The sequence below is a fragment of the Drosophila serrata genome, unplaced genomic scaffold (assembly GCF_035046125.1).
Source record: "Drosophila serrata isolate PLE 108 unplaced genomic scaffold, ASM3504612v1 contig_276, whole genome shotgun sequence".
Taxonomy (NCBI): Eukaryota; Metazoa; Arthropoda; class Insecta; order Diptera; family Drosophilidae; genus Drosophila; species Drosophila serrata.
In genome coordinates this window covers 858,201-885,719 of record NW_028257174.1, presented here as the reverse complement: position 1 = coordinate 885,719, position 27,519 = coordinate 858,201, and the positions used below count along the sequence as shown (strand labels likewise).

The following is a 27,519-nucleotide window of genomic DNA, read 5'->3' as shown; positions in this document are numbered from 1 at the left end:
GTGTATATTAAACAAAAGATTTCAGATAAGATGAGAAATTAGTCACATAAAATATTAAAGTCATTATATGACAAAGAAAATAAGATAAGGTTAGTAGAAGAAATGAAAAATTGAAGAATATAAAACCAAACAAGAAAGGAAGCTAACTTCGGCACGCCGAAGTTTATATACCCTTGCAGATAGAACTTCTATGAATAGGAATCTATACAATATAAATTCAATATATTTGTAATAAAAAACAACGAAGTAATACCTGCTTTCATTTCATTCACCTATACATATTATATTTGCAGTTTTTCATTCACAGATTTGCATTTTCCCTCTACATCAAACGATCGTTTATATGGCACCTATATGATATAGTCTTCCGATTTTCATGAAATTTGACACAAAATTTAAGACTTATATAAAATGGCCATACCTCAAATTTGATGAAAAGCAGCTGAAAACTGAAAAAGTTATAAATTTAATTGTATTAATTTCTCGATCGTTCCTATGGGAGCTATATGATATAGTAGTCCGATTTTTATAAAATTTTACGAAAAATTGTAGAGTATAGTAAGATGGCTATATCTTAAATTTGATCCAATTCTAATGAAAACTGAAAAAGTTAAAATTTTTTTTGTAAAAATTTTCCGATCATTCCTATGGCAGCTATATGATATAGTCGTCCGATCCGGCCCGTTCCGACATATATACGAGTGAGAGTATATAGAAGGCTAACTACAAAGTTTCATTCAGATAGCTTTAAAACTGAGAGACTAGTTTGCGTAGAAACGGACAGACGGACAGACGGACAGACGGACATGGCTAGATCGACTCGGCTGTTGATCCTGATCAAGAATATATATACTTTATATAGTCGGAGGTGCCTCCTTCACTGCGTTGCAAACTTCTGACTGAAATTATAATACCCTGCAAGGGTATAAAAATATGTTTAGTAAACAAAAGATTTTAGAAATGATGAGAAATTAGGTATATAAAATATTAAAATGATTATATGATAAAGAAAATAAGATTAGGTTAGTAGAAGAAATGAAAAATTGAAGAATATAAAACCAAAAAATATGTTTAGTAAACAAAAGATTTCAAATAAGATGAGAAATTAGTCACATAAAATATTAAAGTGATTATATGACAAAGAAAATAAAATAATATGAATAATAGAATAGAGTAACTAAAAAATTGAATAATATAAATTACAAGTTTGGTTTATAAATTAAAATAATATACAAAACATAATAACATTCATTTAAAACATGAAAAACTAAAGAGAAAAGTTAAAAAATAAAATAAATACATTAAAGAACAAAAATGAAATGATTTTGTGGGCCAAATTGAAAACAAACAGTTTAATTTAAATAATATTTATCCAAATGAAAAATTTAATTTAGTTTAAATAATATTTCATTTAATTTAATGCAAATAATAAACATGATGTTGTTAGTATATTTACTTTAATTCCAAATACTCTTGAATTTAATGCAATATTTCATTTCAATTAAAAATCAAACACTTCAAATTGTAGACAGAAAAATAGAGATTAGCCTTTTATTTTTATTTGCTTGGCCCAACAACAACAACAAGTTTGATTAAGATTAAAGAGTCCCATCGATCTCTGTGCGATAATCCACGCCAATATGCGATAGCATTTACGATTACGTTTACTTTAATATCGTTAACAGCAGCAGGAAATTACGTAATGTATAGTAAGAGATTTTGTATAGAATGCGAATTACTTGTGCTTTGTAGAGGATTTAGCAGTTGAAGGCATAAGCTAAGAGTGCCTCTTCTTCGTCGAGGAGGAGCAACTGGCCTCATCATCGCTGGCCCTATCGATATCGGAGCTATCGAACGATAATTTCGCTGGCGCCATGGCCGGCAGCAGTAGAAACTCGTTGAACAGGAAATCAGCATCCATGGACTGTGTCTTGGCATGATAGCCGCGAACAATGCCCCGCTTGGGTGGCTCAATGAACCGCTCCTTGACAATCAGTGCCCCAGGTGAGGGTGACGGCGATGGCGTTGGGGAAGCCGATGCTGAAGCCGAGGCAGAGGAACAACATGGATTGCCCAGGCGTCCATAGAGAGCTGGCATCGGTGCCGGTTGTGCTCGTCCTCGCTCTGCTGGCATAGCTCCACTTGCTGCAGTTCCTGCTCCTGCTCCGGCTTCACCTCCTCCTCCTCGCTGATGCTGTGGTGATCCCCCGGCCAGGACACCGCTACTTCCGCTCTTGAGATTAATACAACTCTGGGTATGACTCACATTGCCGTAATCACCGCCGGTGGCTTGCATGGGCACTCGCTTCAGGGTGTTGCTCTCAAAGGGAAAGTTCGAGTTGGATGTGGACTGCGTTAAATTCTCGAATTTGCGCAGGCGTGCATCCTGTCGCAGATGTTGAGCTCCAGCTGCCGGCAAATTGATGGAAGCATGTAGAATGGCACCACCGCCACCCGTAGAGTCGGACTTCTCCTGCGCCACGCCTCCACTGCCGCCTCCGCCTCCGCCACCCTCAAACAGACTGATTTGCTTTTGTATACGCGGCGAGACGGGATCATGGGCACGACGGGCCACAGGCATGGGACGTCCATGCTCCGGCGATGCCTGGGTCACACGAACGGGCAGGGCGAAGCCATACCGCGGATCATCGCTGTCCACTTCCGGTGGACCATCCGCATGACTGGGACAGCAGTAGCAGGTCTCCAATCGAGGCTCACAGCTATCCGCTGGCAGGGAGGGCGTTGTGGCCGCCGAAAGTGTGGCATCCTCATCGTCCTCGAAGCCCTAGAAAGCAAGAATAAATATATTTTAATTAATTGAAGTTTAAATTCAAGTTTTAATTCAATTATTTGTGTGATATTTTTACAAAATGTTGAAGTAAAATATGAATTGTTGCTTAAAAGTTTGACCTGCGGCAAATTCTATTTGTTTTTATATATAATATATAATTTTTAAAAATTGTATCAAACTCCTAACGTTTTCTGGTATTTTAAAAGTATTTTCCAGTATTTTTTGCAACTTTGAGGTATTTTGTGTTAAAGACTAGATGGTGTGCTTTTTGTTTTTGATGACTGGACACACTGGCCTTTGGTGTATATAAGGTTGAGCTGGAGCCCAATGAAATCAGTTGCTCACTAGTCCATGAGCAACTCGGTCGTACTCTTTGATATTATGAGAAATTCATCGACCCTTATTTTCTTTATTTTATTGTGTGAACACTTTTGATCTGTATGTTTGAGCAACGGCGTAAATCTTCCAGCAGATTTCAGATCCTTGTGGTCGTCCTCTAGCTCTGGTTTATTTATTTTAAAAGTCGTGAAAATGCTGAAACAATACGCGCATATTTTTATTATTTTTGATCTGAAGCATATTATTTTATTTTAAACGAAATAAAACTGTGACCTATATTTTTTTTGAGCACACGATATATCTCTTCCGGGATGCTTTCGCCCAGACGGTCGTCCTCTTGCATATTAATTTAATTTCATTTAACGAAAAAAAAAAGCTTGACAAAATAGGTAGAGCAGAGGTAGAATAGAGAAAGGGCGATTGGTCTCGAGCATATTAATTTTTGATTTTTGTAATACTTTTGATCTATATTTTGAGCACACGATATATCTCTTCCGGGATGCTTACGCCCAGGCGGTCATCCTCTTGCATATTAATTTTATTTAATTTAACGAAGAAAAAAACTTGACAACTAAAATAGGTAGAACAGAGGTATAAGCGGAAATTATGCTATCCTTATTTTCTTTTTTTTTTCTTTATTTTATATATTTTTCGAATACTTTTGATCTGTATTTTAGCACACGATATATCTCTTCCAGCATATTCTTTTTATGTTTAAACAAAAAATAAATTTGACACTAAAACAGGTAGATAGAGCTGAGGTAAAAGCTAAAGTTATTAATTAAAAAGAAAACAACGCGCATATTATTTTTTTAAGAAAAATAAGGCAACGGTAGATATCTTTTAGATCCTTAGCAGATTCATTTTTTAAAAACGACAAAGTTAAAACAAGACTCACATCCATTGAGAGCGTCATGGATCCCTTGTTGGCCACCATGCTCAGATCCAGATCCATGCCAAAGCTGACGGGGGTTAGGCAGGTGCTGCCACTTCCCTGCTCCTCGCAGACGCTAAGGAAAATGCCGCCAACGGCTCCCTCCTCGCCCGCCTCGAGGCTGTCCTGGTTCATTGGCTCAAAGGAGGCGGGAGCAGTCTCCTCCATAATCTCCATGGTAATGTCCAAGCTGGAGGGGCAATAACCATTAAGAAATTAAAAAAATGTAAGAGGAAACACGGTTGCCAACTCACCTGGGCTGCAGCGATTTCATTTCCACATCCTGGAGATACTCATCCGGCTCTTGGGCGGCCAGCAGGAGACACTCTGCTGGAGGAGGTGGTGGTGGCTGCGATTGCCACACTTACAAAGGACCAAGGGCAAGGATCAAGGATGTTCAAGGGTTTTAAGTTATTAGTTTAGCTGTTATTACTTAATTTAGAGGAGGAGTAAAGCTAACAAATTTTAATTCAAAACTAAACAAATTATTTTAAAAATGAAATTACAAAATTCTAAAGGAATATACAGAAAGTGACAGAGAATAGAGAGAAAAGTCATCAGAAAGAGATGCAATTAATACAAAACATAATTTTAATTTATACATTTTTGTTAATTAAAAAAAAATATTGTTAAATTTAAGACTTCTATAACTTATTTATTCAAATAAAAACGTACTAGTTCGTTGGTTCGATGGTGAACAATTGATCTTAAGAATGAATAACATTTAATAATATATAGCAACCTCTTTAGTTTTGGTTTATCAAATATACAAAATGTGAAATCAAAAATAAAACAGCATTTGCTTTAAATGCTTGGCTTTGTGGCATCCGCTGCAAAATAATATAAACAATGAAAGAACAAAAAAAAACAACAAAATGAATAAAAAGACAAGTAAATATAATAAAATATATATATAATATATATATAGAGAAAAATTGGTTAGAAAAAAATATATATATCCACATTTAGGTCAACGTCACAGGTCCGGACTTACGCTTAAATTTTTCCTCTTTCGTTTCCTGGGTTGCCTCAATTCTAGATCCTGACTCACTGCCTCCCTGGCCGAAGGCATCCTTGGCCACCGTTGTCATGGCCATGGAGGACACTGCCGGCATATTGCCAGCAGCCGCGGCATTGGCCTCAAAGCCACGCGGCGGTGAACCTGTTGGCGTCTTAAATATCTGCGCCAGGATCATGTCCTGCAGGAAGCCATCTAGCTTGCGCAGCGACAAAGCATTGTGCAGCGTCTCCAGCGGTCGTATAGGCGGCACATCGCCAAAACCTAAGCATAAAAGGATTGTTATTAGTCAGAAATAGTTAAATATTCTTATTGATTTAAAAAAATTCGTATAGATAAATTAAAATCCAGATGGGAAACAGGCTACAAAGTTATACAATGAAAGGATATACAAATTTCCTAAAGATAAAGAAAAAATCCTATAAAAAGGGTTCCCTAAATGTCTGTAATTTTATAACTCCAACATAGGAAATTATAAATAAACTATAAACTAATTAGTAAAGGAATATGTTTATGTTTCTCATTTAATATGAGATATTTTCTAACACACAAAAGATATATTTTGTTATGATTTAAATAATAACTGATAAAAACTGATAAAGAATATAGTACAAAAAGCATAATATTTTATTTCACCAACAAAATTTCCCCAACGTAAAGTCCATACAAAATCCTTTGCTTACATCTAAAGTATAATAATGTATGGTCTATGTAAGATATGTTGTGTGTTTACTCACCGGATGATGATACCGGTATCATGTCGCGCAGATTTGGGGCGGACGAGCTGCCGCTGATGACGGCGGTGCTGAAAAGGCTATTCGCACTGGTGGCCATCTTTTTGCTAAAACCACCGAAACCCAACATTTTCATATAGGACATCTGGCCGGCAATACTGTGTCTTTGGCGCCGCGACGACGTGGAAGAGTTGGCCGAGGATACCGAGGCCGAAACCGACACCGTAACTTGGCTATCTGTGGCGATGGTATTGGTACAACAAGACGGGGTCGTGGTAGTGGTTGTGTTTGTATTCGTGGTGGTGTTGTTGGTGTTGATGTTATTGGTGGTGGTGTTGTTGTTGATCATGGTGGTTGATGTGTTGATACATGGTTGTTGTTGTTGTTGTGGACCGTTGGTGAGCATTGTTGAGTGTTGTTGATATGGCAGATGTTGATGTTGGTGTTGGTGTTGTGGTGCATCAGTTGATGTGGGACCGATCGAATGGAATTGGTTAGTAAATGGTTGATAAGAAGACATTGTTGCTGTATTATCAAACAAAGCTGCTGCTGCTGTTGTTGTTGTGGTTGTTATTGGTTGTGTTGGCGTTTGTGTGGGTGTAATAGTTGATGTTTCTTTTCTTGTACCTGTTTTTGTTGTTTCTGTGATTGTTGTTGAAACACTTGGCTTTATCATATCTGTGGGTGTAACCGTTTGTGTATTTTCTCCTGTCTCTGTTGCTGTACCTGTTGTCATATCTATTTCTTTAGCTGTTGTTGTAACGTTTTTTGGTATAACTCGTGTATCTATTTTTCTATCGTCCTTAACTTCTTCATTTAATTGTGTCATCGTCGTTGTTGTAGCTGTTGATGTCCCTACTTTCATTTTGTCCATGGAACTGCTTGCTGTCGCTGTCACCAGCACCGTTGGCAAATTGTATACCATTTGAGGCTCTGGCTGGGATCGTCCTTGATCCGTTTCCGGTGTGGGTGTAACTTGCTCTTCGATGGGCTCGAAGCAGTTTACAAAGCAACCGCTGGACGGCGATGTTAAGCTAGCCGGTGAGACGGTAAAGCGAAAGGGATTTTCGGTCAAAACAGGAGCCGAAGCTGGCATGGATAACTGACCACAGGAGCTACTGGTGGCCATGCGTTGACCAGAGGCACTGACACTGCCACTGGCCAAAACTGAAGTCGAAGCCGAAGCCTTATTCATATCGTCACATAAACGCAACGTTGAGGCCGTTGGTGAGGTGGTGGCATGCACCATAGGCGATAGCGTTGCCATTGTTACTGGCCGCTGGCCAAAATGAGAGCTCATCAGAATGGCCGGCGCCGAGCTGGACAATTGAAAGTCATCGTCAAAACTGCTGGCACTTGCCTCCGTGGCCGGTTCACCACTGGCATTCTCTGAATTCTGTCCCCCTTCTGGTGGGGATGAAGTTGAAGTGACAACTTGGCCCAAGTCCATCAGACTCTTGGAGTGCGAGTGAGCCTGAGATGCCGTCGAACAGCTGCAATTACAGCTCAGAGGACGCTCATTGGTGGCCAGTGGTGATATTTGTGGCATATGCTGCATATGTTGCTCGAGATCATCACCTTCGTCACAGCTCTCCATGCGACGCATGGTCAGGACATGGAGGCGCTTGTGCGCCGAGGGACCACATTGTGGTGTTGCTGGATTCAAGGAGAAGTCAATGTCCGACAGGGGCAGTTCGTTGGTCGATGAGTCGATCTTGAAAAAGGATAAACTATCCGTGACACGAATCTGAAAGGCAGTCCGATTTCCCAGCGTTACGTGAGCTCCACCCTCCCGTGCATGGGCAATTTCCCCAAAACTAGCACCGCCAGTCACTAAATATTGTCCAAAGTCCAGTTCAAGATAGAAAAAATGGGAGCAGGATTCAATGAAAAGTTAGTTAGAGGCATAACGATATCGATATGAGGAGATTCGAGGATGGTTTCGATTCCGGTCCAAGTCGTTGATATATATTTTCACGTATTTTTTTCGGTGTTTCGGAGTATCGGAGTATTGGATGTTTTTTTTTTTTTTGGGTGTTGTAATTGTGTACAAATAGAAAACTCATTAGCCGAGATAATTAAAAAAAGATCGAAAATCGCGTAGAGATAGAGTAGAGATTGTAATAAGAGAGAGAGAGTTTCCACATAAAAACAAAAGGACAGAAAACGAAGGAAAAACAAAATTCGTAAATCAAAAAGGGGAAAACATAAGAAGGAAGAAAAATCGGCAAGCCGAATGCAAAAGAAATGCTCTTGAAAAATATATAAAAAAGAATACATAAGTCAAAGTAAATCTGAAGGCAGAATTTAGGTAATTAATTTAAGAAATATTTAAATATTTTCAGACAAAAAAAAAGATGTAAACATACTTGAAATTTGTTTCCTTTCTTGATAGTTTAATTATTCCAATAATTTCGTATTATTTGGAAACATAAAGTTTCCAACAAGAGCATTTTGTGGAATTTTCAAAGCTGGCAATCTTGGAAGCAGCAGCGGCAAAGGCTTTTTTAGTAGAGGCTTTCTTTTATTTTATTTGAGTAGAAAACATTATCAAGTTTCAGGCTTCGGAAAAGTAAGTGGGTTTCAAGTCCTTGTTAGGTTCTTGTCTTGGTAGTTCTAGTGTCTTTATAAGTATGTTTCTGGTGTTATTGTGGTTTTGTTTTATGTTGTTTATATACGTATGCTTGTTGTCTACCTGTAATGTATGTTTGTGGTGTATTTGTGGTGTGTTTGTGGTGTATTTGTGGAGTATTTGTGGTGTCGTGTTGGTAGCTCTGTTTGTGGTGTAATTGTGGTGTAGGCTTGTGGTGTATTTGGATGGTTTATAAAGAGGAGAGGAAGGGAATAGTCTGGGTCTGGGTCTGGGTCTGCAAACAACAACAACGAGCAACGTACAGACACAGACAAGGTAACGCCATAAAAACCAAGCTTAGTTCTTGAGTTTTTTTGTTATTAATTGGTTAAAATTTCTTTTTTTTTTTTTGCTTATCATGCACGAGGACAAAAACAGAGATAGATAGACAGGACAGAGAGGGATATAGACAAACAGGCACATAGAGTGAGAAAGAGAGATAGATAGAGTGACAGGGAAAGGGGATAGAACATAGTGTGGCCATCAGCTGGACCCCAGCAAAGATTCTCTTTAAATTTATAGATTTCTCTTGCCCAAAAACCTTTCTCCAAAAGAAGGGTAAATGAGTTTTCCAAATCTTTCCTGGGGCTCAGCTGTCTCTGTTTTTTTTTTCTTTTTTTTGTGGTTGCATGTTTAGGGGGCGTGGCAGGTGTGGACTGTGTGTGTGTGTGAGTTTTCTTTCATGGCGGAGACAGTGTGACCAGCATTGCCAAGTACACGGGATTCCGCGGCCAGATGCTTATAGATTTTCAGTTTTTCTTTTGTTTTTTTCATTTTCAATATATAGATCGAGATATACACGCAGCGAAAGAGACAGTTTGTGGTGTGTTGTGGTGTTTTTCTGTGTGTTTGTTTCTGTGTGCGTCTCATCGATCGTTTCGCAATAGAAAAATTAGAAAACCAAAAACAACAAAAATGTTGGGCACAACTCGAGAGAACAGGATACAGAGATGGAAAGTCTTTTTAGTTTTTGATGAAAAATCACAACTGAACAATATTCGTTTACCATTCGAAACAGGGAGATAGAGAGCTAAAGGATATATATTATCTAAATTTATATATATATATATATTATATATTGATAAAAAAGATTCAAAATATATTCATTGAGGGGTCAGGGTGACGACAGGAAATAAACAAAACAAAAGCAATGTTCTGAAATGGCTGACAGGGCTTATTTAGGTTCTTATTTCCTTAGGGGATTTCCTTTTCCTTTTTTTTTTAATTCTTTTCTAGTTTCCTTATTTGTTGTCAGTTAATTTTGATTATAGACCACTTTTTGGTGTTATTAGCTGGCAGTGAGTGCGGGTTTTGGGGGATAAACCGTGAGACGCAAACACAGAAAACAATAGGAACATCATGCAATAATAAAATCCCACAAAAAATAATTATAGATATTTAAAAGAAATTATAGAAAGATGATAAAGTTATGAACAATTTTCCAACAGATGAAGAACAGGGAACTTCGGCAATAACCGAAGAAAGCATTAGACTTGGCAGGAAACTTGAAGCAGAATTCTTCTTTTCTTTTTGCTTTTCTTTAAAGTTTTGCTTTAAATATTTATCAGATTTATATTAAAGTATATTTTTTATAATAATATTTAGTTGTAAAACTTTTGGAAGTGCAGATATTTGGTTTATAATATGATTTTGTAGAAATTTTTTAAGTTAAGTTAGGGTTTTCTAAATGTAAATTATACATCTTAGGAGTTTTTGAGTTTTTGTAACTTAAATTCATATTTAACATTATCAATTTAATTGGTTTTGATCTTCTTAATAAATACATAGTTAAAACTTAGTTTTAAATATAATTTAAAGTTTTAACAATTCTTTAAAAGCTATAAACTCTTCTTTTACAAATAATAATGCTTTTGGAAATACTTTATATACAGAGACTACCTTTGAATTAAAGGGACATCTCTCTACCTTCACCTAAACCTACATTATATCCTGCCAAGTTATATCAGAAACCAGTTCTAGTTGGGGTTTAGCCAATTGAAAGGGTGTTTAGATGTGTGTGTTAGACAAGAACGCGAAACGCCGGGAGTTGGAAGTTGATCTTGGGAAAACAGGAGAAGGTTGCTTGGTTTTTCGGGTGAAAGAGTGATCCTTTTTGGGGAAAAGCCTGCAGCTGCGGCGGCTTCAATGGCAGCGGCGGCGGGCAAGCTTTGCGCGATCAAAGGTGGGGTATGTGCCCCCAACCCCACACACAAAAAAATAATAATAAACACACGTATACGTACCCGGCATCTTGGCACAAACTCCCGGCGATGGTCGCTGCTCAAAACTCCGGGATCTTGGCTCACAATCGGGACTAACTGCCCGCATATCCGGACTAATGGGTCGCAGTTGCTGCTGGTTATATTGTTCTCCCTGTTGCTGCTGATGCTGCTGCATGTGGTGTTGCTGCTGCTGCTGCGATGCCAGCTCCTCATTGAGCCGCTTGGCCAAATCCATGGCCTCATGACCACTGACCGTGTGATGGGCGCCAATGGGTATGGGCTTGGATTTAAACTGCTTGGAACGTAGCTCTAAACGATTGAAACCGAAGGCAGGCGAGGCACGATCTGAGCTGCCAGTCTGCAAATGATTTAATACATTAATTATCTCTGAGATACAATATAAACTCCTCCAACTCACCGAACGTTTCTTGCCATTCTGCTCTTCGCCCGAGTTGGAGTCATTCTCCTCCTCAATCCGAGCAGGATTTGATTCCTCCGATGACTTCAGACTCACATTGCTGGCATTATCACCATGGGAGTGAGGCCGAAAGCCAGGACCCGGTGGCAGATTCTTTTGAACGCAACAGTTGACGCCGGGACTAAAGTGCAGCTCAACATGGAAACGCTCTTCGGATGTGGGATCCTTGGTGGGATCCTCATACAGCATGATGACAATCTGCGACATGTAATTCAACTCCGTTACCATGGAAATATAATCCATAGCTCGACGCCATTGCTCATCGGTGACAACATTCAGAAGCTCACCATACCGAAGGACCGTGAGCAGCGAATGGACATGCGATTCGCTGGTAAAGTACAAACGCGTACGGACATGCCGCTGAGGACTGGCAACGCCATGACTATAATGCGGATTCAGGCGATTCATAAACTCATCCTCCACTTCGTCAATGTTGTGCTGCAAATCACCCTTGATCTTGCGTAGCAACGGCGAACAGATGCCCTGACCAATGGCCAGTTTCTCCTGCGGCGTCAGGCCATATTCCTGCGGTATCACTATATCCGCCAGATTCTTGGCATAAATATACAACTCTTCGGCCTGATCGTATTGCAGCGTATGCTGATTATGCTGCAAATCATACTTGATGCAATCGTAGATATCAGGTATCTTGGAGATATCGAAAAGCTTTGATTTGGTACTGAAATCCTTCTCAATCTTCTCCCAGCGACAGCGCATAAGGTCCCAGGTCTCACCATGGTACAAAATAGCATCCTTGGTCTTGGGATCATCTTTCTTGATGCTGATTATATGGAGCAATTCGCGAATGAGCAGCAGAACATGATGACAACAGTCCACTGGGTTTTTGACAAAGTCCAGAGCTTGGGTAATGGATTTACTATTGCAGGGATTGATAAGCTCACGATCCACCTTGGTGAACTCCCGATCATTCTGCATGAGCTCATGGAGGCGACCCTTGGCCCTGAAAGGGGGATTACATTGGTTTTTATATTGATTGATCCATATTTTGTAACTTACAGATTCTGATACTTGCTGGAATCACAGTCATTGTCCAGCAATCCATTGGTATTGGCGCTCTTCACCATTTGGACTAGAATGGGCGTCAGCTCACCCTCCAGAGCCAACAGACCCTTGGCAAAAGCAGCGGCAGTCATTTGTACACGACCTTCGTCCGAGGCATAAATCTTTAGATCGTGACGGAATGTTGAATGTAACCTAGAAGAGAGTCAAGTGAAGGATTAACTTAAATATTCATCATCCAAAAAATAAAGTAAACTCACCTCAGGAGCCCCAATCCCTGGGTGCCCGAATAGTCTGCCCTTCCCTGTCCCCCTGGATACATACACCGAAAGATGCGACCCAACTCCTCCGCTTGGATGCGACCCGCCGGCGTCAATTCGCCGCCCCACTTGAGGATGAGGACCAGCGATGGCTCCGCCGGCTGATCCGCTGCTAGATTGGCTTCACATTGGTTAGTACTCATCACTGGCGAATGCTTCCTGTACTTACTGTCATCGGAACTGGAGCCGCGAGGACGTCCCTTGGGCTGATACTTCATCTGCACTTTGCGATTAATGCCCGAAAAGTGACCATACATCTCCAGGACGTTCTTTAGCTGCTCCAGTTTGCTCTCCTTCTCCTCGATTTCGGCATGAGCCTTGGTATGAATCTCGCTAAGCAGAAAGCGAGCTATATCCAAGATCTCCTGCAGCTGCTTGGGTCGCTTGAGCTTCACGTGACCCAGTTTGTAGCCATTATACTTGGCAAAGATCTCAAAGAATCTAGGAAAAGAGAGGTTTACACATAAATCAACTTGATGCTGGAAAGGATTACCGATTTTGCATTACTCACTTGGGATGCCGCACCTCCACCTTCATCTTCTGCTTGGGCGTTCGATCACCATGCCGAATCACAGCCACCACACAGCGCAGTTCCATCATTTTGCCAAAAGTGGTGGGCACAATGGGTGGATCGTCCAGTTGAAAGGGCACAGACCAGGGGATGTGCAGCGTGGGCGTTAGCTCGCGTAGAATCATATTGCCCAAGATCTTGGCACAGTCATCATAGTATTTATTTGAATTCTTCACGAAACTAAACCCATTCACATCGCAGACATAGCTCTTGCCATTGGCTCGCAGCAGATCGAAACCGCAAACGGTTTGCTTAAAGGCCAGACACACCTTTCGGGAGATGAGCTTCTCGGAGTGATTAAGGATGACCGGATAGCGAATCTCTTTGCCCTCGCTATCGCGCTCCACTTTGCCATCGAGCGCTGGACTCTTGCGGGCCTCCGCATGGGCATAGTCCGGACCGACGGTGTAGACCTTGACGTCGGTGCCTGAAAAGTATACTAAGTTGTAAAGGTGATGCTGGATTCAGTGCGTTCGACTGGCGGCCACTGGTGTGTATCGGTTGGGGGTTTTTCTTTTTTTCTTTTATATTCATATTTAAGAATTTCATATTTGAATTTTTTTTTTTGTATTACAATTTAATTGCAGTGAACTTGGCGATGAGCGGCGCGTGCGGAGCGAGACGCAGGACAAGGCACAATGAGCGATGCTTCGTTTGCAGGATTAGAGCAAGAGAAAGTATAAGCTACAAGATGCATAGCTCTCTCTTTGGGATCTCTTGAAATTGTACAGAGATTCAGAGAGAGAAAGATAGGGAGAGACTGGAGAGAGTATAAGCTACAAATGCTTTCTCTGCGCTTTCTCTAAGAGAGAAATTTGCTTACTAATGTTATGCATCTTAAACCTAATACGATCTTTGTTTAAAGTGAGTCTTAAGAGTTTCGTGTTTCAAGTTCGAGCCAAAGCCATAACAACAACAGACAGCCAGAGCGAGGATTGGATATGGTAAACCGGATATGGAAAGGATAAAGGATAAGGTATATATATATACATATATATAGAATAATGTATAGGATACATTGGATATATGTATTGGAACAGCTGCATGTGGAGCAAGGGGTTCAAAGAGAGCAAGTTGCATACCATCGGTGGGCATAAAATCCTCATAGATGAATGAGCCCGTCTTTCGCACCCTCGATTCCGGTGAATAAACGCTGCTCCGGCTGCCAATTTTACGGAATAACCGCTGGCTACCGCCACCCGCCGATGTTGGATAATATATATAGATGTTGTGATCCTCCGCCGATACAGGTTTCTCCACAAATGGCTTGTTAAAGGTGATGCCATTCACCTCCACATGATCCTCGGATTCAATGAGCTCGTGATCTAAGCGGAAAGAAGAGTATATAGTATTTACCAGATTGTAGGAATGTATTCGAAATCTACTCACGCTTTGGGTCCGGTGAATCCCGATCGAGAACGGCATAGCGCGGTATCTCGATGCCCTCCTTCTCCAGAATGGCATAGACCCGCCTGCGGTCCTGGATATCGTACTGCATATGCAGGTTGTTCAGCACAAAGGGATTCCGCAGCTGGGCATACTCGATGGCCTTCTCCAGCGGGAATCCCTTCGAGTGGAACGAGACCAGGCAGTCGCAGGTGGGCCAATTCTGGACGGGCTCTCGCAATATCACATTCTCCTCGAATGTCACCAGTTTGATAAACTCAAACTCTCCCAAACGTGTCAATATCTCCTTCATTGGCTTTGATTGTGTCTTCTTGGCCATTGCACAGATGCCAACGACCACCTGTTTGCTATTGCTGGACGAAGTGCTCGTATCGGAGTCCATGCCGTCATTGCTGTCCCCGAAATCGGTGTCGCCCTTTAAGAAATATGAGAAAAGTGGATTATGAATATAATTCGATTTCTTGGTTAACTCTGGCGGTATCTTTAGCATTCTGAAAGGGACCGAGAACAAGGCTTTTTCGAAGGCAGGCAGACAGGCAGTCAGTCAAGGCAATGTGATCCTTCTCCGATCTTTTCTTTGTATTCTATTATTTTATCAGAAATGTCACAGTGAACTCAGGTGCGTGTATTTGTTCCCTTGGAATAAATGATATGGAAAACTAAGTCAAGCAATTAGTGATTGCCCTGGCCACTCATTGGCTTTGGGATTAAGTCAGTCAATCAATCAAGCAATAAGTTAAGCAAACAGCCGATCAATCAATCATTCAATCCACCCATCAATCAATTGTTTCAACTAACCAAAGAGACCTACATTCAAACAGACATCGCAGAAGCAAAAATCATCGCTATCCTCATCGCTGCCATGCATAGGTCCATAATCCTCATAATCGCTGACATTGAAGGGTCCATATTCCCCATCATCATCATCATCATCCTGATTTCTCAGGGGATTCCCATTATCCGCCTGTCCATGAACTCCTGCACTTTGACTCCTCCGCTGGCGTTGCAGCAAACGATTCCTACGCAAACGATCACGATCCCGGGCACGACCACGACGTCGTCGATTTATGCCACCATCCAAACTGTGCCGCCGTTGCGTGCGCTGAGCATCCTGTCCAGCATCACTACCATCTGGGGTCTGATGATGATGCTCCGAGTCTGGCGGCACAATGGTGACAGCAGTCACCGCCGCCGCTTCAGCTGCTGCAGCGGCTGCCGCCTCCAGTTTCTTCTTGTGCCGCTGATGGCGAGACCGAAGCTTCTTGAGACGCCACCAATCCTTGAACCAAGTCCACTCCATATTGTGTTGCCAACTCAGCTGGTTTTAAGCTGATATTTTCAAGATTTTAAGGGATAGTTTTTAAGGATTTTATCCAGTTTTTAAAGTGTGTTTTTAAAAAGTTTTTTTAGAGCTTTTCTACGGAGGAGTTTTGAGGATCTTTCAAAAATTTTCAAAGGGTATTTTAAAGAATTTTTTAAATGCTTCTCAAAGGTTATTATAAAGTATTTTATTGAGTTTTTATAAGAGAATTTTAAGTGTTTTTTTTACTGCTTTTAAAAGGTTGTTTTCAAGAATTTTTTAAATGTTTCCCGAAACTTATTAAAAAATATTTAGAGTTCTCCAAAGGTTATATTCAATCTAGTTTCTTTAATTTTGTAAATCCCTTCTTTTGGTACTTTAAATTTATTACATTTACGTTACTTTTTTTCGTTTAAAAATATATTTAAACAATTTCTACATGAAATAAATGTATACCCCTGCAGTGTATTCTAATTTTAGTTAGATGCGTAAAACTAAGTGAAAGAGTCATTTCCGACCCCATAAATCATATATATTCTTGATCAGCATTAACACTTGAGTCGATCTAGCTATCTCAGGCAACAAACAAAATTTTTTAATTTTTTTGTCCAAATTTTATCATTGAAATGTATCTTTAAATGTTCTAAAATTGATCAAAATTTCAAATTTGTTTAAATTTAAAATTGAGTATGCAGATTTATTAACCTTACAAATACTAGCATAAAACAGCCTTTCGATTGAAAATTAATGCATTTTTGACTAAGTTATGAGTTCTTGATACTTTGATTTATCTAAAAAATTGTCATATATAAATATATACTCAAAAATGGTAATCTAAATTTAGTCAGGAGTTTGTTACACTGTGAAGGAATCATTTCCGACCCCATAAATCATATATATTCTTGATCAGCATTAACACTTGAGTCGATCTAGCTATCTCAGGCAACAAACAAAAATTTGTAATTTTTTTGTTCAAATTTTATCATTGAAATGTATCTTAAAATTTTTAAAAATTGATCAAAATTTCAAATTTGTTTAAATTTTAAATTGAGTATGCAGATTTATTAACCTAATAAAAACTAGCATAGAACCGCTTTCCGATTGAAAATTAATACATTTTTGACTGAGTTATGATATATTTTCACTGCAAGGGTATAGAGTATTCGGTTTCCGAAGTTTCTTTATTTCTAATTGAAAATACTCTTTCATTTTCTTTAAGAAACACTGTTATTTTCATACAGATTTCAGCTCGCAAAATGCCAAAGTAATTATTTATACAACTTCTTTAAATATAATGTTTGTTTTAATTTTTTGTGTAAATATTTGTGAAAATTTAAATTGTTTTTTTTTTTGTTGGCAACACACAGCTAGAGAAACACGTATGTTACATACGTGCCGGTGTCTCGAATTACCCCAAAAAAAAAAGCAGATGATCTAAACCGAGAAATCGCGTAAGTAAGACCCGGGAAGAAATATATCTCAAGAGCAAAAACCGAGCAACTCCGAGCTCCGAGCAACGCGTCCAAACTGAATCCGACTAACGGAACTCAACGCAACTTAAGTCAAGTGAACTGAACAGATCGAAATGATATAGAACGCGGGATCGAATCGGATTGAAACGGATCGGTGTTCAGGGCGCGCACGCCAATTGGTCTGCGCCCACTCGCAATGTCAGAGTGGAGAATCTCCCTCTCTCTCTCTGTCTCTCTCTCTGATGAGCTGGAGACAAAAGCTTCTGGGAGAGGAGAGAAGCCAGGGGAGGGAGAAGAGAAGCAGAGAAGCTGCTGTCCACACAAAGAGAAAAGAAAAGATAAGGGGGAGAAGCACTTGGAGAAAATGAGAGAAGTTCTAAAGGTTATTTGTTACAACATTTTATAGAGATAAATTATTAATAGCTTTTATTGTTGCAACTTTTAGTAACAAAAAATATTACTGTTAAAAAATATGAATACTTTTCTTATGGTGAAAAGAAGCATTAAATAAAATAAGTAAATATTTAAAGAAATAAAAAGAAATATCTATCTTTAAACAGCTCTATTGAAAAACATATTTTTAAAACCATTTCAAAATTATCTATTACTGTTCAAAAATATAAATACTTTTCTTTTGGTGGAAGAAGCATTAAAAAAAAAGGAGAATTTTAAAGCAAATAAAAACAAATATCTATCTTTAAACAGCTCTCTTGAAAACCATATTTTTAAAACCATTTCAAAATTATCTATTACTGTTCAAAAATATGAATACTTTTCTTATGGTGAAAATAAGCTTTAAATAAAATAATAGAATATTTAAAGAAATAAAAAGAAATATCTATCTTTAAACAGCTCTTTGGAAAAACCTATTTTTAAAACCATTTCAAAATTATCTATTACTATTCAAAAATATGAATACTTTTCTTTTGGTGGAAAGAAGCTTTAAATAAAATAAGTAAATATTTAAAGAAATAAAAAGAAATATCTATCTTTAAACAGCTCTATTGAAAAACATATTTTTAAAACCATTTCAAAATTATCTATTACTATTCAAAAATATGAATACTTTTCTTTTGGTGGAAGAAGCTTTAAAAAAAAAGGAGAATTTTAAAGCAAATAAAAAAAAATATCTATCTTTAAACAGCTCTATTGAAAAACATATTTTTAAAACCATTTCAAAATGATCTAGACTCTAGATCGAAAGATTTTTAAATTTAATTCAATTTAATTATATAACTTGATAAATTTTTCATTTCCAAAATTCTAGAACCCATCCATATCTTTTTTTTTCAGTGCATTTCAGAGGGGGAGAGAGAGAGTAGCGCTTATAGAACGCTCTCTTTGTGTAATTGTTTCGACATACTGAAGGCGTCTCTTGTTATCTTGGTTGCTTTCATTTGTTGACGACACGACTTAACTACAACTTATATAGCGTACACGTCCGGCTGCCGATCGCAGCAGAAACAACAACAAATAAAACACCTAAAATAAAAGTAAGACAAAAAAAAAAAACAAAGAGCAACTGAGTAGCGAAATAAACCCGATAAGAATTCCCCTTGCCAATAGCCATGATAAGAGCCAGCGATCTGTTAGAAAAAATCCAACCAAGCGACCAATTGGACAGGTAAATAATTGCTCTCTATATATAGATACACCGATTCGGATAGAGATACTTGGGATTTAACAAGCGTCGTACCATTTAGCACCTGTACAATCTCTCGATCTCTCTTCCCTGTGTTCATCTTTGAAGGTGCAAATCAGACAGCTGAACAACTGAATCACGATTCGTAGATACAAAGATACAAAGATATAGAAACAGGTGTAATAAAAACCCTAGAGGCAGGCAACTCACAAAAAGAACTGAGAACTTTAAGCACTTTAAGAACTAAACTTTTAAATATTAAATAATATTCAATCACTTTTGAATTGTCTTGTCTTCACTTACATACTTAGCCTTCTTCTTGAATATGTATTTATACAAATTACACCTTATGATTTGACTTAAACCCATTTTAATTGAATTATTTTTAACAGATATGTAATTAATTATTTGAAAGCAAGAATATTAAATCCAAGCTTAACTGGAGCCCACGAAAGACCGTCTTAAACTGAACTACTCATAAATTCGAAGAGCAATAATTATGGCTTGATTAGCTATATCCTATACCTAACTATATACATTTATCCCTGGAATTACTATGAACACCGGTTCAATTTTCACAGGAAAATGTGCTATAAATTAAATAATCAATCTAAGCCGTGATTTAGCTCCCTTCTAAGTACACAAGTAGTGCCAAGGCATTACATTGCACCAAAGTCTCTCTACATATGTGGCTTAACTTTAGATATATGTAAAAGCTTTTTAATAATTACAAAATATATATGTATATTTAAATATATTTAATTACGTATTTAATTTGAGCAACTGCACATTGAAACATATGTATATTTTTACACCTTTATTCGCACAGTTCATTAACTTCTTAAGCTTTCAAATGCCCCTAAAAGTATATGCCTTACGATAAATACACCACAAAATTGCCTCAATAAAATATGCTATATATAAATTTAATTTAAAATCATTAAAATGCTTCACTTTAATCAATATTTTAACTTTCACTGAGAAAGCAGAGCTTACCCAAAAAAAAATAATAATAATAAATAAAAACGAGGAACCGCACTGCTTGAAAGTCGGAGAAGAACTGCAGAGTCTGGAAGATATAAAGATATATCCCCCGAATATACCCCCTGAATCAGGCAAACAAAAGACACGGGCAAAACAAACAAATTAAACAAATAACTGGGTAACTCTCGGTAATTAATTAATGCAGCCAAGGAGCCCAAAAAAAAAAAAAAAAAAAAAAACGAAGCCGAAAACGCAAAAAATTTAATTAAAATTTAGCACGCGCCAAATTGAGCAAACAAATCCAAACGTAACGGAAACAATGCCAGAAAATAAAGAAAATTCAAGTTAATAACGTTAAAAAAAGAACAACTAATATATAGTATATAATAAATAAACAAATGTAAAAAAATAAAAGATTCACCGGATGGGAAAACGACGAGGAGCGCGGCTCCAGCAATTCGGTGACGTCAGTTTCGGTCTCTGGATATTTGGATATCGGGGGGGATATCGGGTTCACATATTTGCAATTTGCGGGGGCGGTAAAAATAGAAAGCAGCAGGGGTTTTGGGGGCGGAGGCGGAGAAAGAAAATAACAGATTACAGATATAAGATATAAGGATACAACAACAGTCGTGGGCAGTGGTTGAGCTGCACCCACGCACGCACAGGAATAGAATAAAAGGCAGCTCGTACACTGAAAACAACTACACCTAGTTTCTTTTAAGTTAACAAAAAAAATATCAAATATTTATTTTAAAGCAATTTTAAGAGATTTTTTAGAAAAATAACTAGTAAGAAAGCTACCTTCGTAATGCAAAAATTCATAAACTCTTTAAATTTAATTATTCATACAGAAATTTGATCTTAACTCAGCCAAAAAATCATTAATTTTGATTTGGAAAACGGTTATGTGTTAGTTTTTAATGGTTTAATAAATCTGCATACTAAGTTTAAAAATTTTTTAATGTTCAAATTTTTCCAAATTTTTAAAAATTTTAACCAGGTAATTCCTTACAAAATTTTGAAAAAAAATATAAGAAAAAAATATTCTCTGAAATATGGTTAGAGCGACTCGGATTTTAATGCTGATCAAAAATATATATCATTTATAGGGTCGGAAATGATTCCTTCACTTAGTTTTCAGTTTCCGACTTAAATTATAATAACATTTTTTAATCGATATTAACTATATTTTTATATAAACATTTTTCAAAAAATTTAAGCTTAAAAAACTCATAACTAAACCAAAAATCAGTTAATTTCAATTCGGAAAACTTTCCTATGTTAGTTTTTAATAGGTTAATAAATCTGCATACTCAATTTAAAATTTTGTAAAATTACGATTTATTTTAAATTTTTTTGTTGAGAATTTTAACGATGTAACCCCTTAAAAATTTTGAAAAATTATTTTTCTGTCGGATATAGCTAAAAATATTCGCCTGTTGATGCTGATCAAGAATATATATAATTTATAGGGTCGGAAATGATTCCTTTACAGTCTAAACAGCTTCTGACTAAAACTAAAATACCCTAAAAGGGTATAAAAAACCTTACTTTTTAGACAAGTCTTTAAAAGCAAAACAAACCTATTTGATAATATAAAAAACTTGATAATAAATCAAAAGCAAAAAATATTTTTCTAAAAAATTTCAACTACCAATTGCTCTGTTATTTTTTCAAGTGTATAAAAAAAGGACACGCACCGCCCAGATTCGGCGTTGAGTTTACGTGCGTCAGCCAGCGGCGTCCTGCCGCTGCCCTCTGCAGCTCCGACGCCGACTGCGCTGCCCCGGCTGGGTGCACTGCAGCCGCTGATGATGATGCTGTTGCTGCTGCTACGCTCGCCTCTGCTGCTACCGGCTGACAGCGACGTCGGCTCCAGCCGCGAAGTCTCGCACTGCTGCTGCTGCTGTTACTCTTGTTGTTGTTGTTGTTGTGGTGACCCCCACCTCTGCCGCGCCCCCCAGCGGCAACACCACCCACGCCGCCACCGAACTTATCAAAGCTATTGCCCATTTGTTGAACTGCTTTAAGTGAGAGAGGGATGCGTATATAAATTATGCTCAAGCCAAAAAAGGCCGCGCAAGTGAGAGAGAGTCAGAGAGACAGAGAGGAGAGAGAGAGCAAAAGCTTTTGGCATTGACATTGACCAGTTGTCAGCTGTTGGCAAGAAGTACAAGAAGTACAAGAAGTACAAGAAGAGGGGAGAGAGAAGCTGCACTGCCGCTGCAGAAAGTCCCGCAAAAAGTCAGGGTCACATGCACAAGTCCACAGCTGAGGTCACAATAATAGCACTGGGAAATATGGCCTATATAATAATATACTATGATATATGTATATACCAAATTTAAGTAAATAAGAATTTTAAGAATTTGAATAACTGAACTTAAAAGGTTCCTCCACTGGCTCTAATACTGTGACCTCAGTTGTAGACCCGCACACGTAGGTCGGTCATCGATAAACGTTAACGGCATTTGGTTAGTTATCGGGTTAGACTACAAGTGTTAAAAATTATAATTAATAAAGCGCATAGCATACGTTGCCATCTTGACCCAAATAGAAGCCGACGCGTTGCTGCTGCTGTCCCGCTGCCGAAGTCGCCGCTGATGCTGACTGCGACTGCGAGTGATGAAAGCTGTGTAGTTGTTGCTGCTGCTGATGTTGTTGTTGTTGCTGCGATGCAGCAGCGCTGCCCTGAGCAGCCGATTGACGCAGATCCTGATATCCCGACTCCAATTCGGTATAAGACATATTATTCCTGTTATTTCTTTTAGTGGTTGGGTTAATGTCAAACGAACAAAACAGAAAAAAAAAACAAAACAATTCACTTGCGAGTATTTGTTATTTTTGTTTTCGCTTTTACATAGCCGTCACACGCACACAATCAAGCCTCACCGCGTGTTGGCAGAATTACGTATATGTGTGCGTGCGTGTGTTTTCGTATATTTTTAATAACAATTTTTGCGCCTCTCTTGTTTTTCACTTTCTCTTCACCGTTTGTCCTTCGATTTAGCTTCTTCTTGCTGTTTGTCTTGTTATTGAACGAAAAGTTACGAAAGATTCTCTGCTGGTTGCGTTTGCTTTTATTATTTGCATTAATTTAGTTATTATATGTAACTTCACTGTATGTATGTGTATGTGTGTGTACCGGTGGCGGGAGCGAAGCGTTGTTGCGAGGTAAAAATTAGGACGCGTTGCAGGGAAGTGAGTTATTCAATTATTTGATTAAACTGTTATTAACTAGGCATTGCTCGCTATTCTCTCTCTCAGTTTTTGCATTTTAATATTGTTTTTCTTTTCCGATATTGTTGTTTTTCACGTTTTTAACTCTTAACACGCACACCGTCCGTTCCGTTTCGTTTTTTGCGAATGCGCCGCAGCTTTTTCTACCGCAAAAACTAAGGAGCTTTCAGCTGCTCCGAAAGCCTTTTGGTGGGAAAAAAACAGCTGACTGATTCTCTTTTTGTTTTATTTTTATTTTAATGTGGCCAAACTGTAACGAAAATTTAAAAATTAAAAAAAAAAATTAATTACAATTTTAAAAGGGAAAAGATGGAGTAGATGTAAATACAAAATCAATCTTACATGTGCATTTTTTTTTAAATTTCTGACAAGATTTAGTATTTCAATATGGAAAAAACAATAAAATAAAACTTTTTCTTAAATAAAACACCATAAATATATAAAAATAAAATGGAATAATGAAAAAATATATCAAATCCTTTTTATAACTCACTACGGATTTAGTCTTCAAATAATACAAAGTAACATTAATAAAAAATAATCAAAATACAACAATAAATATTAAAAAAAAATAAAACAAATCAATAATTAATTCACCGAAAGCAATTTGAATTCATTTTTACACTTACGTCTCAAATAATTCCCAACGGACTTAGCCTTTAAATAATGTAATAAGTAACATTGATGATATAAAAATACAATAAAAAAATTTACAAATAAATAAACAAAAAAAAAACCAAGCAAATCAAAGAAAGCACAAAATGATTGTAATAATAATAATAATAATAATACAAATAATAATCTAAAAACATTTAATAATATTTAATTTATTATTTAGATCTATTTCAATTATTATTTACCAGCACTAATCTTATATTTCAATGAATTATATAATTCTTTTTACAAAAAAAATCTATAAAATAAGTTACCCTTCAGAAAATATAAACTGTTTGTTGGATTATCATATAACCTTATAAATTTATTAACTTTTTTTCAAAATATGTGAAAATACTTCTTATTTTTTAATTCTAAAATTTAGATTCCTTGTCCTATAACTTGACTTGATCTATAAAAGCAAGGTGTTGATATAAAATGTATAGTAAAGGACGGACATCGTTGAAAAGCATTATCCCTATAAGGCCAAAAGTCTTTCCTTAAATGTAATCTCTTTCTTTTTTTTAGTTTCCTTAAATTTCCTTTTTTTCTAGGCTTGTAAACCTCATTAAAGCCGTAACCTACTTAGTAATTTCGATCAACGACGTTTGGGGCTCAATGCGAGGAGCTTCTTTCGCTTGCGGTCCCGGGAGATAATCTCCATGCGCTCCTTGGTGCTCGTCTGGAAAAAGATTAGATGCAGAGTGCGGCTGGCGGAGTAAAGCTACAAAAATATAAAAAATATTTCAAATTAATCAATAAGGTATAAGTAAATAACATAGGGACACTTACCTGCTGCAGAAGTCGCGCCTTAAGGCGCAAATTACCGGGCTCCTCCGCCTCCACATCCTTGCCACGAGTCTCCAGGTGCAGATTCAACACAAAGATCAATGTATCCCGGATGGTTTGTACAATCCGTTGGACTTGTTCCGTTTTAAAGAGACGACGCAGCAGGAAACCCCTCACGGCGGCATTTATTCGCGTGGCTGCCCACTCGCGTTCCTCCTGGTCGAGATCCAGCTCCAGATTTTGTACGTGTTCCTGTGGAATTTCCGGTTTCTGAACGAAGAATTTGGAATGAACGTGAAAATTAATTCGAAATGTTTTGTTTGTACAGCCGGGTTGTTTTTTGTTTTTTTATGTTAGTAGTTAAAAATTGGTCCCAGGTTTAAGGCACATCGGTTAGGGCTTCTTGCGCTGCTTGCGTTTAGGAGGAAGTGGAAACAATTGATAGAGTACAGAAGATACAAAGATATATCGAATTTCACCAAAAACATAATTAATTTTGATATAAGTATAATAAACAACATTTGATTAATTTAAATAGGAATAAACTTAATTTTTTGTGAAAGTCGATAAGATTGTTAGTTAAAACTAAGAATATCTACGTTTTTATGATACACAAACTCACATTTTTTATGACTACTCGCTTTTGGGCAGGCGGAGTGACGACTCTCCCCTGAAGGTTCTTCTTTGGGCTGACTACAGTAGTGACATTCTTTCTACGACCCGAACCAGCACCAGCTGCAGAAGCATTAGATGCTCCCGTTCCTGGTCTCGACGTTGGCAATGACTTTGTAGGACTAGACACCTTCGGTTGGATGCGTCGTCCTGGCGCTGTTTTCTTAGTAACGCCACCAGCACCAGCTGCTCCTGTTGCCTGTCGCCTGCTATTGGTAAGACTGCTATTTCTCAGCGGTAATAAACGTGGCGTGCTTGACGCGGTACTGCTATCGCCCAGAAGTTGCGGCTCCGACTCATAGCCGAGAGACGGTGTTGGGTGCGGGCTAAAGAGGCACTTGCGCGCCGCAGAAGTTGGAGGAGCGATGTCCGCTGCAAGGAATCCATCAAGTTCGGGGCAGTTGCGTGGTGAGGTTATGCTTAGTGTGATGGTGCGGCTGGTCGAACATGTTGTGGCGGACGAGTTAGTGCTGCTGTTGCTGTTACTGCTACTGTCGCTAAGCCTGCTGTTGCTTCTGTCCGGATTCTCCAGCTGGGCGCACAGCTGCTCGATGAGCTGGCGCTGCTGCTCCTCGAAGGCGGCCTGCATGCGACGACGCTCTCCCTCCTGGTACTCCATCAGACGATCCATGGGCTCACGATGGCCGCGCAAATATTGACGGACCCAGCCACGCCTTCTGGCCTCCACCAGGCCGTATTTGTTCATTACCAGCTCAATCATTCGCTCGATTTCCCGCTCGCGCTCTTGATCCTTTCGGCTGCTCAGGGAAGTGCTAGTGTTGGGATTGGGCGGACTAGGCTGGCGCACCACACGCTTGGCCTGTGACTCGATGGTCTCGCGCTGGAAATTGGGACTGTAGCCTTGCCTTCGCATATTCTCCACCAGCGCAGGCGATGGCTGCTCCAGCGTGAAGCTCCTGGAGCGTTGCAATGCCACTGGCTCCTGCACTGGCGGCGGTAGCTTAACCGTATTCTTTGCTACTGGCTTTCCCTGCGGGCTGAGATGTGGCTCGGCCAGCGCTGGACTAGTGCTGGAGCGTAGGATTTGTCCTATATGGCCACCGATGCCGCTCTGCTCGAACTGCTGTATCCGCTCTGTGATTTTGTTTGGCTGCAGGCGGCGCTCCGGCGACAGAGGCAACGTTGGCGTTTGAGTCTGCATCAGCGGCGTTGGTGGGTTTACCTGAATGGTGGGCACATCGAAGCCCAGAGTTTGCGGTCGTCCCCGGTGCTGCTGCTGCTGCTGTTGACCCTGCCTGGTGCTGTCATAGATGTAGGTCTGCGTCTGAGACAGACCGCTTCGCGGGCTGGCCATGCTGTGACTGCCTTGACTGGTACGACTGCTACGACTGCCTTGACTGCTACGACTTCGCTGCTCCTCCAGCTGCTTGGCCCGCTGACGTGCCAGTTGTGCCTCCCGCTTCTTGGCGCTCGTCATCTGTGAACAAAAAAAGAAGGAAAATTCATTGCATTTACGCTTCACTGCCATCGGCACTCCCTCTTCCTTACCAGCGGCGGCAAAATCACCTGCCCGTCCAGGCGGAACAGCGAGGTCTGACCCAAATCGGAGCGGACGCTGTTACTAGTGGTGTTGCTGCTCTGCCAGATGTCTCCAGCCTCGCCCTGCATCGTCATCGTCAACGACAGCAGCTCCGACATCGCTGGACTGTGCGGTTCGAAATGTAGAAAATAATTGTGAGTTTAGAAGAAAACCAATAAGAAGACAGAGCGGAATATATACTCACCACGTTGTCTCCATCGCTGGGATTGTATGGCTGTTTTGTGTCTATATATCGGTATGTGTTGTGTGTGTAGGAAAACCAAACTGAAACTAAAATCTACTCAAACATAAAAAGGGATTTTTAAATGCTGTTTGCAATGTTTTTCCTATGTTTCTGTTGCCATTAGAGATGAGAGCGCTAGCGATGGCAAGCCAGCCATGGCCAGCCGTTAGATTTGGCGCCAATATTTAGGAGTCTGCAAAGAGGAGGTATAAACAAAATAACACAAATAAAAATTGACAAAAATATGTAACTACTTAATGTAAGTGTCTCGCAGCGTTTTCTTTCCAATTTGTTTTTTTAAATCATGCACAATAATGTTTTGAAAACATCGATGGTACTATCGATAATATCGGTGGAGCGGCCTTCGGCACCATGAATATTTTCCACGATTACTACTATCGTCAAAATTATTTATTTTATTATTTTATTTAGTTTTATTTTTCAAACTTTCCATAATTAAAAAATATATGAAAAGCTTAGAGATAATTTCAAAAATGTTATACATTGAAATCC

The 27,519-nt window shown here is 38.9% G+C and overlaps 2 protein-coding genes across 48 annotated transcripts; both read right to left on the bottom strand.

The window, feature by feature from the left end:
* Nucleotides 1–1,522: 1,522 nt before the first annotated feature.
* l(1)G0196 (inositol hexakisphosphate and diphosphoinositol-pentakisphosphate kinase) lies at nucleotides 1,523–24,013 on the bottom strand. 46 transcript variants are annotated; one of them, XM_086835325.1, is made up of 15 exons: nucleotides 21,568–23,235; nucleotides 20,286–20,344; nucleotides 14,449–14,881; nucleotides 14,142–14,384; nucleotides 13,000–13,498; nucleotides 12,658–12,929; nucleotides 12,429–12,609; nucleotides 12,166–12,363; nucleotides 11,089–12,109; nucleotides 10,692–11,028; nucleotides 5,820–7,649; nucleotides 5,059–5,346; nucleotides 4,319–4,427; nucleotides 4,029–4,254; nucleotides 1,523–2,785 (listed from the first exon to the last, which is right to left on the bottom strand). In XM_086835325.1, the coding sequence occupies exons 1-15, from the start codon at nucleotides 21,878–21,880 to the stop codon at nucleotides 1,778–1,780; spliced, it is 7,017 nt and encodes a 2,338-aa protein (XP_086691451.1). In that variant the 5' UTR covers nucleotides 21,881–23,235; the 3' UTR covers nucleotides 1,523–1,777. The 46 variants fall into 46 exon arrangements, with proteins under 46 accessions (XP_086691451.1, XP_086691452.1, XP_086691453.1 ...); XM_086835326.1 differs by having other exon boundaries at nucleotides 12,429–12,600; XM_086835327.1 differs by having other exon boundaries at nucleotides 13,000–13,486.
* Nucleotides 24,014–24,056: 43 nt separating this feature from the next.
* Nucleotides 24,057–27,317, bottom strand: Cp110 (Centriolar coiled coil protein 110kDa). Of its 2 annotated transcripts, none has more exons than XR_015272240.1 (6): nucleotides 27,261–27,317; nucleotides 26,968–27,199; nucleotides 26,732–26,888; nucleotides 25,173–26,660; nucleotides 24,554–24,958; nucleotides 24,057–24,485 (listed from the first exon to the last, which is right to left on the bottom strand). XR_015272240.1 is itself a non-coding variant. In XM_086835366.1 (6 exons), exons 2-6 carry the CDS (start codon nucleotides 26,979–26,981, stop codon nucleotides 24,360–24,362), a joined length of 2,052 nt encoding a protein of 683 aa, XP_086691492.1. In that variant the 5' UTR covers nucleotides 26,982–27,199; nucleotides 27,261–27,317; the 3' UTR covers nucleotides 24,057–24,359. The 2 variants fall into 2 exon arrangements, 1 of the variants encoding a protein (XP_086691492.1); XM_086835366.1 differs by having other exon boundaries at nucleotides 24,554–24,820.
* Between the last annotated feature and the right edge of the window lie 202 nt (nucleotides 27,318–27,519).

Bases quoted from the DNA above. Each gene is read 5' to 3' on its own strand.
- Cp110 (XM_086835366.1), bottom strand. The intron at 26,661-26,731 runs GTAAGGAAGAGG...TTTTGTTCACAG, and splicing joins AGGTGATTTTGCCGCCGCTG to ATGACGAGCGCCAAGAAGCG. The intron at 24,486-24,553 runs GTAAGTGTCCCT...ATATTTTTGTAG, and splicing joins AGGCGCGACTTCTGCAGCAG to CTTTACTCCGCCAGCCGCAC.